At 36.3% G+C, this 12,157-nt stretch overlaps 1 protein-coding gene across 2 annotated transcripts in view; it reads left to right on the top strand.

Moving 5' to 3' along the window:
- The window catches only part of FNIP1 (folliculin interacting protein 1), a 117,106-nt gene that overhangs the window by 32,333 nt on the left and 72,616 nt on the right, over positions 1-12,157 (top strand). For both annotated transcript variants that reach the window (XM_019756042.2, XM_019756043.2), the window contains exon 2: positions 10,349-10,475. In XM_019756042.2, coding sequence (XP_019611601.1) covers positions 10,349-10,475 — 127 coding nt within the window. The remainder of the gene's footprint in view (positions 1-10,348; positions 10,476-12,157) is intronic.

The following is a 12,157-nucleotide window of genomic DNA, read 5'->3' as shown; positions in this document are numbered from 1 at the left end:
AATTTCCCTTCTCTGAAATACTTTCTGTAAAATTTTACTTTGTGGGTATGATTTTGTACATGTTAGATTAAGGGATAAGTATAAATGGATTTGGGATCCTTAATTAATGCTGGTACTAGTTTATATTTTTATCTTATAGTATTTTTTCACATGTGTTACCTAATTTGATTAAATGACAGCCAAGTAGCTGACTATACTTGCATTGAAATGTAAATGACAATCATTAGGGTTTCATTAATATTCTGGGTATAGTTGAATTTAGTATGACTATACACAAACAGACTAAAGATTATCTAGTATTATTTTTATATTTAGTTTATTAGAATGTAGTGGGAGAAAAATAACTGGATGTAAACAGCCTATATAAAAAGCAAGATTTTTTCTGATAAGAAAAAGGCCTAAATTGATAACTAAGTTCCTAAGAACTGGGATTAACAAATAAATCATGGATTATTTTTCTGTCAGGTTAGAGAATTGTAATTCCTTGGAGAAATAATTACTGTCCATAAAGTCTGTACATATGGGCTTCCAGCACTGAAGTCATATCTCTTAAAAAAGCCATTGATTCATTCACTTGTTCAGCAAATTAATTGAAGTTGTATTATATTCCTTACCTCTCCCAGCTTCTCCCTATACTGTTTCCCCAAAAATAAGACCTAGCCGGAAAATCAGCTCTAATGCGTCCTTTGGAGCAAAAATTAATATAAGACCGTGTCTTTTGACTCCTGAGTTGGGGAAGAGTTATTAATTTTTGCTCCAAAGGACGCATTAGAGCTGATGGTCCGGCTAGGTCTTATTTTTGGGGAAACACGGTGGTATTTAAGAAGTTAACTGAAGCATGAAAAGCCAAAACAAAATGTAAACTATAACTTGTGATGAACATGTTGTCAATTTGGGAGGAATTTCCACTATAAAATCATGTTTGAATTATATTGAAGTGCAAAATTGTTACAATAATGACACCTTGTTACTGATGATCTTACCTGCTTAAGAAAATTTCTTTTAAGCACTTCTTTAATGTGTGATTCCTAGCGGAAATGCAGTGATCTATGTTTTTTCTTAATTGTTTTAAATACTTTAAAAACTTTCTACAATGCAATTTTACATGTATTTTGTGGTTCCTCTAATTTTCTGTGCATAGTTTCTCTGATTTTTGTATGTATCCTGACCTTAGGTCTTTTGACTCCTGAGTTGGGGAAGAGTTATTGAATTGGGTCCTCGACTCGACAAAAAATTGAGTGCTGTCTGTAAACTGAGTAAATAATTGTCTGATGCATACAGTCTGACAATTAAGGTCTGACAGTTAAGTTCACGAACTTGCTGCAACGATGTTGCTAACCTGTTTTCATATCAGCGGGATTATTCATTATGAATTTGTACCAACTGGACAAACAGTTAACCAAGTTTACTGTGTATTTGGGAGTGCTGAAAAGGCTGCGTGAAAAAGTTAGATTACCTGAACTTTTTGCCAACAGTTCATGGCTCTTGCGTCAGTCACTACAGTGCACCAACTCATGCGTATGTAGTTCTGTTTCTCATTCATATATAGATAGATGTTCTTTTGGTTAACACTACAGTGAATTCATAGTAGCTTTCGATCATAAAATCTGTTACTGGATACTAAGTATTTACTAGAAATGTTTGGAAATTGCTGATATAGATCATATTGTCACGATTATCATTTTTAAAAATACACAGGAAATACATCAAAAGGAAAAAAAGATCTCTTATCTGATACAATTGGAACTTCCAGATTAATGAACAAAGTCAGTTGAAGTGAGGAATTTTCAAAACTGTACATGTAACATTTAAATTTTTAGCTTACAACATATAAATATACATTCACTTGCTGGTCCTTTGATGGCTTTTTATTTTTATTTTTAAAGATTTTATTGGGGAAGGGGAACAGGACTTTATTGGGGAACAGTGTGTACTTCCAGGACTTTTTTTTTTTTTTTTTTTCAAGTTGCTGTCCTTTCAATCTTAGTTGTGGATGGTGTTGTTCAGTTTCAAGTTGTTGTCCTTTCAGTCTTAGTTGTGCAGGGCGCAGCTCAGCTCCAGGTCCAGTTGCCATTACTAGTTGCAGGGGGCACAGCCCACCATCCCTTGCAGGAGTCGAGGAATCGAACTGGCAACCTTGTGGTTGAGAGGACAAGCTCCAACCAACTGAGCCATCCGGGAGCTCAGCGGCAGCTCAGCTCAAGGTGCCGTGTTCAATCTTAGTTGCAGGGGGCGCTGCCCACCATCCCTTGCGGGACTCGAGGAATTAAACTGGCAACCTTGTGGTTGAGAGCCCACTGGCCCATGTGGGAATTGAACCGGCAGCCTTCAGAGTTAGGAGCATGGAGCTCCAACTGCCTGAGCCACCAGGCCCGCCCCGATGGTCAGTATGTTTTACAGAGGAGATGGTGAATGTTATTTCTGCATTGTTGGGCCAAAAATTAAAATGTTATGTAAAGTAAAAAAAACATTGCAAGGCTTGTATACTTTGCTTTCAGGAGGCGTATTGAAACATTGGCTATTAGCAGCAGATTTCTCTGAGGCAAAATCTTTCTACAGATGTTTTAAAAACTTGAATCACTTTCCCCATATACAGAAAATATTTCTCCAATTGAATATGGTCCTTTTGGCTATGATGTTTTGGGGTTCTGATGGTGACCAGTTCTTAGCATGTTGGTGATACTTTGGGAAAGATTTTTGGCTTGTCTCTTATAGCCTAATTTAATTTAGTCCCCCTCTCTCCTTCTGTCCCTTCCTCCCTCTCTCTGTCCCTTCCTCACTCATCCTTCTCTCTGTTCCTCAGTGATTCATCCTTTGCCAAACTCCAAATGTTTTAGGGGCTCTTTCTCTAATTCTATATGCATAGCTTTTAAAATTTGGCTTCCCCCTCTCTCCATTTCTTGCAAGAGCTCTGGATGTTAATGGTTTCTCAGAGCTAGTCTGTTTCCTCGTGCATGTTTTCATTTTAGTGAGGCAGCAGTGATGGATAAGGCTCAGGAAAGGACAACTAATATAGTACCAGGTACATAGTAGGCACTGTACAAATAATTATTGAATGAGTAAACTTAAAATCATCAGGTGTGATAAATACACTGTACAGTCAGATTATTCCAGACCCTTTAATGCTAAGTAAACGAGAAAATGTATGAATGATCAGTTGGAAGTAGAAGTAGAGGAAGAGAAAAGACCAGTTGGTATTTATCTACAAGTGCATGAAATTCCATTTTAAGATGATTGATGAGGCAGAAGAGTTGGTCAAATAAAAGTGAATTTTCTAGGGAAAAAAAAGTGCATTTTGTAGGAATTTTCTTTAAGCATGACAATTGCTAACGTGTTGAGATACAGACTAGTGTTTAGCTTGGTGTTCCTCAAACATGTTTTTATATGATTGTCTCCCTAAGGAGCCTTTCTTAGGCATTTTTTCCTCCTTAATCTCTCTCCTCTCTCCCCTCAATGAAATTCTGATACTACTGTGCATTTACTTATGTATTGTGGCCCTTTGGAGGCCCACACCTATTATCATATCTAAAAATTTTTTTGTTTCCTTCCTTCTCTGCTTTCACCCCCTGCCCCAAGACCCAAATTTGCCTCCTTGGACGACACCTTGTTCTCATCAAGAATGCATGATTTAGACCTAACTTGGTAGTGAGTAACATTGTTATAGGAATTCATGCGGTCTTCTGAGGTGCAGTGTCAGTGTGTAAAGGTGTCTAGTCCGGCGTGTTTATCTTCTATTAGCATTCTTTGAAGGTGTCAGATAAAAAACATGCAGAACAGGTAAGCTGACATAAACTATAAATAACATCTGTGTAAAATCTTAAAATAGTTTGTGGTTCATCACTGAGTAGTTTTCTTACTAATATTTAAATTAATATGCTGACTATAATAGCTTAATACTGAGAAAAGTTTTGCTATAGTATGTAGATAATTTTTGTGAGTGGTGATGAGTGTTCTTACCACTGTTAATAATTTGGCTTAGTTGTGTCTTCAGTTAAATTTTGATAAAAAGAGGCCACATGATGAAGTGGAAATTATGATGGATTAGATATCAGAAGATTTAGGTTCCAGTAAATAAAGGATTATTCCAGACCCTTTGAGTGTTGATCAGAAGTGCACACCAGTGGAAGATTAGAGATGAGAATGAAAGAAAGGGGGGAGACCCGCCAGCACTAACCAGAATAGTGATTTTAGGGGCCATTTTTGCTTCTTTTTCACTTCTTTCATTTGAAAAATAAATAAATTTAAGGTGACTATACCATTTAAAATTATTAAAATTGAAGGAGTCACTTTGAAGTTATTGTTTGTTGTTGTTTAATACAGTGTTCTCCTAGTGTATTGAAATAGAATTAATCTGCCAGGCAACGTTTTGGTAACAAATCTATTTACTTAATTTCATACCTATAATTTTCAGAATTCACAACTTCTTTCCATTAGAAGGTAAAGGTAAAGGGAATCAAGGCTTTAAAAAAACCCTGTCCGTTTCACGGACGTACTCTGCAGCAGCACAGATGTCGTCCCAGATAACTTGGACCAGCTTTGTTTTTGAGCAGCAATAACTGTAGGAGTTTCTTTGTGAGACCAAAACAACTTCACACAAGATTTCCATTTAAATATAAGGTTGTGTAATTTCCATCTCTATTCTTACCTTATTCAGGCATGTCCCAAAGTCTAAGCTTCTCTAGGGATTGAGCCTTCTTCCTTTTATAGATAGACAGGTAGATAGATAGATCTTTTTCCTTTAAGAAAAAGAATATTATATGTTATATATGTGTGTACATATGCATACGTATGCCACACACACACACACACACACAACTTCCCTTTAAGAAAAAGCCGCTTGTAGCCTCACCTCTTTTTCTGCCTGTCTGGGGTCTGGGGTAACAATAGATCTTGGTTGCCCAAGATAATCTCAGTTTACTTATACCTGTGTGTTTAGAGCCCCCTTTTACTTTTAAAACTTTGAGGTTTGGGTGGTCAGTTAATTATATGTCATTCCTGTATCTTCCCCTTTCACAGGGAAACCTTTCCAAATAGCATATACTTACTATCCTTACTTTCTCAGCTCTTTTCCTTCAATCCATTGCTATTGCTTTGTGACTGCCCCCAAGTCCACCCCACTTCTCCACTGAAATGGTTCTTGCAAGAGTACAAAAGACCACCAAATTACTAAATCCCACGGATACTTGTAGTCTTTATAAATGTTGGCCTTTCTGCAGCCTTCGTACTGTGCACCATGCCTTTCTTCATCTTCATCTTCCTTGACTTTTGAAACAACATTTTACCGTGGGTTTCCTCCTTTGTCTCAGGTGGCCTATCTTGACTGATCTTCCCTAGCTTCTCTTCCCTCTGCTTCTCTTCTCTCTGTCCTTAAAATATTGCTGTGTCTTCCCAAAATTCTAGTTTATTGATCCTTCACTTTCCTTTCTCTTTTCTATTGCTGTGCTCTCCCTGAATGATTTCAATGGTGTCCCTAACTCCTGTGTGTAGGACTCTAGTCTCAGCCGCCTCCTGAGGTCTAGACCATTTTTTCGCCGTTCTGTTGGACATCTTTCTGCAGCTTTCTCACAGGTCTCTTGAACTCATTCTGCTAACATCCTTATCTCAAACTTGCTTTCCCCTCTGTGTTCTCTACCTTGATTAATGATACCTGTTTTAATCAAATCCAAAACCTGAGACTCAGCCATCATCTTCCCTCATCCCCCACATCCAGTCTCCCAGCTCTGTCCCTTTCTTTGTGCCTTCAGTGCTGTTCCTTGATTCAGGTTATATAACATTATTATTACCTCCAGACCTCCCTCTCTAGTCAGTTCTCCAAATTTCTGTCAATGTGGTTTTCTAAAATGCACAAATGATCTTGTCGTCTATTGTTAAACACCCCAGCTTACTCATTTCTTGAGCGATGAGGTTCTTATGTGTTTGTGTGAAATGGGTCTGAGTGACGGATGACCTGGCCTCAGCCTGCCTTTGTAGCTGTGTTTGTAGCTGCACAGTCCTGAGCTGGAGTCACTAAGAATTATAGCACATGCTGTTTTCTTCTTTCAGGGAACACAGTGCCCTTCTTCCCCTCATGAAGCTGATAAGTTTTAAATAACACTTCCTCCTTAATCAGAAACATAGAATAATGTTTAAAATCATGGTCTCCAAAGATACACCTTCTGGAATCTAAACCCAGCTTTGCCATTTGCTAGATAGTTATTTTATTTTGGACCCATTACTTAATCTCTCTATGCCTTAGTTTTCTCACCTGTAAATAGGAATAGAGTTGTTGAGAAGATCAAATGAATTAATGTTATGAAGATTAAATGAATTAACCTACATAATGCATTTGGAATAGTAGCTGGTTCTATAGATAGAAGTCTTCTCATGGTATAGTCATATTTTTCTTTTCATGCTTAAATGCTTTTAATCAGTGAATGAATACGTGGATAAAGAATGTGTCAACAGATATACTCCCAGCACCTGGCATTGTGCTTTGAGAATGGTAAATGTTTAATTAATCTCTGTTTTAATGAGATGTCTATAATGTAAATACATAGTTTAGTTATATGTAGTGTTATTTTTTCTTCCTACAATCCTGTCCTTTTTAAAAATTGAGGTACAATTTACGTAAAATGCAGACATTTTTAAGTGTATAATTTGATTAATTTTGAAAACTGTATACACCTGTTTAACTACAACCCCAGTAAAGATGTAGAACATTTCAATCACTCCAGAAAGTTCCTTCATGTATCTTTCTAAACCATTCACCTCACACCCCACCCCTGGCCAACCACTGTTTTGATTTCTCATGTAAATGGAATTACCAATATGTATTCTTTTTTGTCCGGAGTTTTTCACTCCACGGTGTTTGAGTTCATCTTTGTTTCTGTGTGATCAGTAGTTCATTGCTTGTTATTTCTGTGTAGTATTTCAGTGAAAGAGTATATCATAGTTCGTTTATCCATCCTCCCATTGGTGGTCTTTTGAGGTGTTCCCAGTTTTTTGCTATTATGAATAAAGCTGCAAAGAACATTTCTGTGAAAGTCTTTGTGGACATGTATTTTCATTTCTATTGGATATGTACCTAAGAGAAAAAGTGCTGGCTCATAGCTACCAAATAATTTTCCCAAACTGTGTACTGTTTTATACTCCTACCAACAGTGTATGAGAATTCCAAGTGCTTTATATTCTTACCAACAACTGGTATTATTGGTCTTTTTAATTTTAGCCGTTTTATGGTTGTAGAGGGGTTATAATTTGCATTTTCCTGATGATTAATACTATTAGCATCTTTTCCATGTGCTTTGTTCATTCATCACTCACGTATCTCCTTATGTGAAATGCCCAAGTCTTTTGCCCATTTAAAAACTGGATTGTTTATCTTACTGCTTTGTAGTTCTTTGTAGGCTGTTTACAAGGCTGTGTACAATTCAGTGGGTTAGTTATATACATTGCAAATATTCTTCCAGTTTTTGGCTGGCCTCTTAAAACCAAAAACAAAAAAACAAAACACTGTTGATGTGTAGGCTTTAAATTTTGATAAAGTCCAATTTTTCAATTTTTTCTTTTATGCTTAGTAATTTTTGTGTCTTAAGAAATCTTTGTATACCCTAAGGTTGCATAGATATTCTTCTATGTTTCTTTCTAAAAGCTTTATAATTTTAGATTTTACACAGTCTTATTTTGAATTAACAAGTATACTTTGTAAATGCTTAACTAAGTTCAGGAGAAAAGCATTCTAACTTTTTTTATTATTGTTGAGATATATTTCACATACTATAAAATTCATCCTTTTAAAGTGTGTACAATTCAATGGGTTTTTTTAGTATAGTCACAGAGTTGTGCAACCATCATCACTTTCTCATTCCAGAACATTTCGTCACCCTATAAAGAAAAGAAACTACAAATTGCAGTTCATCTCCTTTCTCCCCCACCCCCACCCTTCCTGGACAACCACTAATATACTCTGCATCACAATGGATTTGGCTATTCTGGACAGGTCATATTAATGGGATCACACAGTATGTAGCTTTTTGTGACTGGCTTCTTTACTTAGGCATAATGTTTTCAAGGTTCATCCATGTTGGAGCCTGTATCCTTTAAATAGCTAAATAATATTCCATTGTATGGATATATACCACGTTTTGCTTATTCATTCATCAGTTGATAGATATGTCTTTAACTTTTTAAAGAAAGCTTGTTTTATTTTTTCATATTGTGGAATATTATAGTTCAGTTTATGTACTCATAAAATACTTAGTGTCTGTAGTGTTACCTTTATTTAAGGGTATGTAGTTTTACTCATTTAATGTGCTTGGGATTAGGGATTCAGAGATGAATCCCTCAGGGAGGTTTCTGTCTAGTGGAAGAAAGAGGCATGTAAACAGATAACTTCCAGTACAATGTGGAAAATACTATTAGCGTTATAATCTAAAGTAAGTGTAATCTCAGAAGTCAGCCCTAAGTCTACTGGAGGAATTAGGTAGTAAAGGCTTCCGAGGAAGTGACATTTGAGCTAGATCTTTAAGAATGAATAGGCATTTGCCAATGTGGTTGGGGATATTTCAGGAAGAAGAAGTGGCTGTACCGAGGTAGGAACTCTGAAGTGGGCTGGTATGTCCTGTGCCTCCAAGGTCAGCATGATGGTGGCATGGGTAACACCGAGGCGTCGGGAAAGGCCGGGCAGGGCCCATTGTGGACATCTTCACATCTAAGCAAAGGAATTTGGATGTTATTTTTTTTGGTGTCTTGGAGACCAAAGGGGTTTGCATGAATGAAATGGGGGTCACTGCTAATTCAAGGTCTCTTGGAGGACCTCACATCCAGGAAAACCCAACTTCTCATTTTTTCCAGAATTCTGTCCTCATAGGCACTTAAAAAATGCATATACTTCCCCTACTCCCATACTGGCCTCTTACCACCTCCTCTGTCACAGTCTCTTGATTCCCTGTTTTGGTTTATTTCATTTGTCATTTACCTAAAATTATCATGTTCATTTATTTCTTTACTTGGCCACTGCATCTCTTGCTTCCAGAGCAGGTTCTTTATTACCTCGCCCCAACCAACGTTTGGCACATGGGAGGCACATAGCTGTTTCTTAGCAACTGTCCCATCAGTTGTATTGTGTTCAGTTCACCAGCCCATTATCTACACCCCAGGGCTTACTGATTTCTCTTTCCCTTTCCTCCCTGTCTCACTCCATCAACCTTTTAAATTATGAAATAAATGCATAATAAAAGTACATAAAACAAATGTGGTAGCTTTTTTTTTTTTTTTTTGTACTGTAAAGTAAATATCCATTAAGTGCTATCCAGTCAAAATATAGAACATAGTAGTGCTCCCTTCCTGGTCATGCTCCCACCCCACAACCACCTCACTCCCAGGGATAACCACTCCCCTAACTTTGAAACCACCACTTCGTTTTCCTTATAGTTTTAAAAACTAACTATGCATCTCTAGATAAAACTTTACCTGATTTAAACCTTTGTATAAATGGAAAAATACAGAACTATTTCTTTGTGTGTGTGTGTGTGTGTGTGTGTGTGTGTGTGTGTCATTGTCTGATTTCTTTTGCTTAGAGTCCATCCATGTTTTTTTCTATAGCTGATGTTTGTTTACTGTGTTTGTTGTGTAGTATTTCGTAGTCTGAATATACTATAATGTATTTACTCATTCGACTATTGATGAGCGTTTAAATTGTTCCGAGTTTCAACTGTTATGAAAAGTGCTGCTATAAACATTTACCGTATAGTGGTAAACTTTTCTAGAATGGAATTGCTGGAGTCAACTTCAATTTTACTAGATTTTGTCTATGTAGTATATAATTTAAAAGGCCAGTCTCTAAAGAGACAGTGCCAATGTTTATTCACACCAGCTATATGTTAGCATTTCCACCCTATTTATGAGTCAACATTTTTTTACTTGTTATTGTTTTATAAGTACTTAGCTACTTATTTAAACTGAAATTTAAACTGAAAACTTTCTGTTTTTACATATCCATATTAAAGAAACAGTAACAAAGCTATTTAAAAATGTGGCTTAACCTTATGCCATCTGGGTCCATGACATGAAATCAATATGTATTTTCCCAATATTAAATTTATTTAATTTTTAAGTTAGCTATTTTTAGACTAATATGGGATGACTATATTTTATGTACACTGAGTGATGCTTGCCACAACTTTTATTTTTTAATCTAAAATGTCATAGCTGTATGTTTTCAGCTTTAAATAGTTGTGTTTTATAAAAAGATCTCTATATTTTTTAGCAATAATAAAACTTTCGGTTTTGTTATACAGATTTTATTTCTAGGAATTTATGTGGAATATTTATTAAAATAACTCTAATAGATCTTTATTTTTCTTTAAAGTTGGCCTTTGCCAGAGTTTGATCCAAGCCAGATTCGACTGATTGTGTATCAAGACTGTGAAAGACGAGGGAGAAATGTCTTATTTGACTCCAGTGTTAAGAGGAAAAACGAGGACATATCAGTATCGGTGAGCATCATTATTTATTGGGTTGAAATTTAATGTCAGATATTTAATTCAAGAAAGTGAGTAAAATTTCAATTATTTTACTTTTGTCAGTATAAAATGTCTTTGCCATGCTTTTATAATTCAGAGCCCAGATTTTGAGAATTTTTAAAGGAAAAAACAGTTGCCTTATTTGTCATTAGTCTAGTACTAGAGAACATTTTAGTTTGACTTTTATTTCCTTACGTAATTGTATTGAGAGATATGACCAGAGCTATCAGGATCCTTAGAGGATCTGGTCCAAACCTCCCATCGCACAGTTGTGGAAAGTGTGACCTAAAGAGATGAAATTACTTGTCTGAAATTATTTGTCTGAAGGTGCAAAGTAAGTTAAATCTGCAGCCCTTAATCTATCATGTTTCCCCTACTCTACAGTGGTAGCAAGAGCATCTATTTTGTTACTTTTCAATGTCATATTTTGAAATATTTTATGACTACTTTAACATTAGTACATGGACATTCACTTGGTCATCCAAGAAAACCTAGGTGATTGCGGTTATCCCTGCTGTTGATACTGCCATTACACTTTGTGGCATAAAGATTCAGTCCTGTGGACCTGTAATCTGGAAATGCAATCTTGGAATTGTGTTTTCTCCCCTCCCTTAAACTGACAATTTTCACTAGCATTTTATTCCCAATACTTTGGGAAAGCTTTTTCTTATCAGTAGAATTGTCCATTAAAGCAAACAAATATTTATTTTTTTGAGTCTCGGGGGTTTGTGTTTGAGATTTTATGTTCTTAGAAAAGTTGAATCTGTTGGCCATAGTCTGTGGTCCTATTTACAGCTGCATCCTCAGCTCAGCGTCTGCTGCAGTGGCCGGTAATAGCAGATGTGCACGTCTGAGTTACTGTGATTGCCAAGTCTACTGTGTCCTTGTAATTATTAACACTTTCTCCATTTTCTGGAGATTGTGCTTTGTTTAGATTTCGTATCCATTATCTGGACACTTTTTTCAATCTGATAAGAAGTAAGCATTGCAAAATGTTCTTAAAGTATTGTTTATTTGTACAAATAACTAAGTATCTACTAGCTTCTTGGAGATTTAGCAGTCTGTACCCTCTTGGCACCTGCAATTAGTCATCCTTTAGGGGAGGTAGACATTGAACAAATAAATACATGGATTAATAATTCCAAATTGTAATTAAGTATTGTGAACGAAACACACAGAATGCTTATGAGATTCCACAGGAAGGAACCCAATATTCATCATTTTGGGTATAGGGGTATTGAGGGAGGTCTCACTGAGGAAGCGAAATTCAAGCTGAGATCTTCAGAAACTGAAAGCATGGAATGGGGGGTGGGTTTCCTGGTAGTAGGACCAGAAAATGTAGCACAAAGTGACTTAGGAGCTTGGTGAATTGAAGGAACTAAAAGAAGGCAAGTCTGATAGTAATTAGTATGTAAAGTAGCTAGAGAAGAAGCTGGAGAGAGATGGAGCAGGAGCCAATGTATTTAGGCCCTCATAGGTCTCCAGGTTAGAAATTTAGATTATATCCTAAATGCAGAGGGCAGCCATTAAAGGGGTTTGGTTTACATTTCACAAAAATCACTTTGGTACAGAGCCCAGAAATAGACTCACACAGATTCAATCAATTAGTTTATGACAAAGGAACCAAGAATATGCAATGGGGAAAGGATAGTCTT

The sequence above is a fragment of the Rhinolophus sinicus genome, linkage group LG10 (assembly GCF_036562045.2).
Source record: "Rhinolophus sinicus isolate RSC01 linkage group LG10, ASM3656204v1, whole genome shotgun sequence".
Lineage (NCBI taxonomy): Eukaryota > Metazoa > Chordata > Mammalia > Chiroptera > Rhinolophidae > Rhinolophus > Rhinolophus sinicus.
This window is presented reverse-complemented; position numbering and strand designations above follow the sequence as displayed.